General features: G+C 61.4%; 1 protein-coding gene across 1 annotated transcript in view; it reads right to left on the reverse strand.

The window, feature by feature from the left end:
* The window catches only part of LOC104461124 (deleted in malignant brain tumors 1 protein-like), a gene marked incomplete at its 5' end in the record, with an annotated part of 6,429 nt that extends 6,095 nt beyond the window's left edge, over positions 1–334 (reverse strand). The window contains one exon of the mRNA XM_010072597.1: positions 12–334. Coding sequence (XP_010070899.1) covers positions 12–334 — 323 coding nt within the window. The remainder of the gene's footprint in view (positions 1–11) is intronic.
* Between the last annotated feature and the right edge of the window lie 272 nt (positions 335–606).

Consider the following 606-nt stretch of genomic DNA (forward strand, 5'->3'; position numbering starts at 1 on the left):
GAGGGGGTTACCTGCGCACACCACGCTGGCTTCTCTCCCGCGGTGAGAAGTGCCGTTGCCCCAGGGCTTCACCTTGCACGCAGAGAGGGAAGGCTCCGTGCCCACGCAGCTCACGCTGTTGGGCCACCACGTTTGCCCGGGTCGTTGCCCAAAATGCGACCTGCCGAGTGCCAACAGCGCTCTCCCGCAGCCCAGCTGCCTGCACAGCACGCGAGCCTCGGCCAGCCCCCAGCCATCATCACGCAGCGGCCGTTGTGGCTGACTTCCACCCTGCCCTCGCAGCGCGTCGAACCGTTGGCCAAGCGGAACTCGGCGGTCACGGCCATCCCCGAGGCTGCCAACGACACGGAACGGTAAGTGCACCGGGAGCCAACCGGAGCATCCTCTGTGTGCGGTGAGTGGGGCGAACTGGAGAGCGAGTGCCGGCAATGCTCAGCGTCCTCTTAAAAGTGAATTTTTGAGGGGTGGCTTTGCAAAGGGGCTTTGTTGCCAAGACATTTCATGGCAAAGTCACCTTATTGCAAAGCCACGTTATTGTAGAATCGTAGAATAGTTTGGGTTGGAAGGGATCATGGAGGTCATCTAGTCCCACCCGTTGCCATGGGC

This window comes from Pterocles gutturalis, unplaced genomic scaffold (genome assembly GCF_000699245.1).
Source record: "Pterocles gutturalis isolate BGI_N339 unplaced genomic scaffold, ASM69924v1 scaffold18427, whole genome shotgun sequence".
NCBI classification, from domain to species: domain Eukaryota; kingdom Metazoa; phylum Chordata; class Aves; order Pterocliformes; family Pteroclidae; genus Pterocles; species Pterocles gutturalis.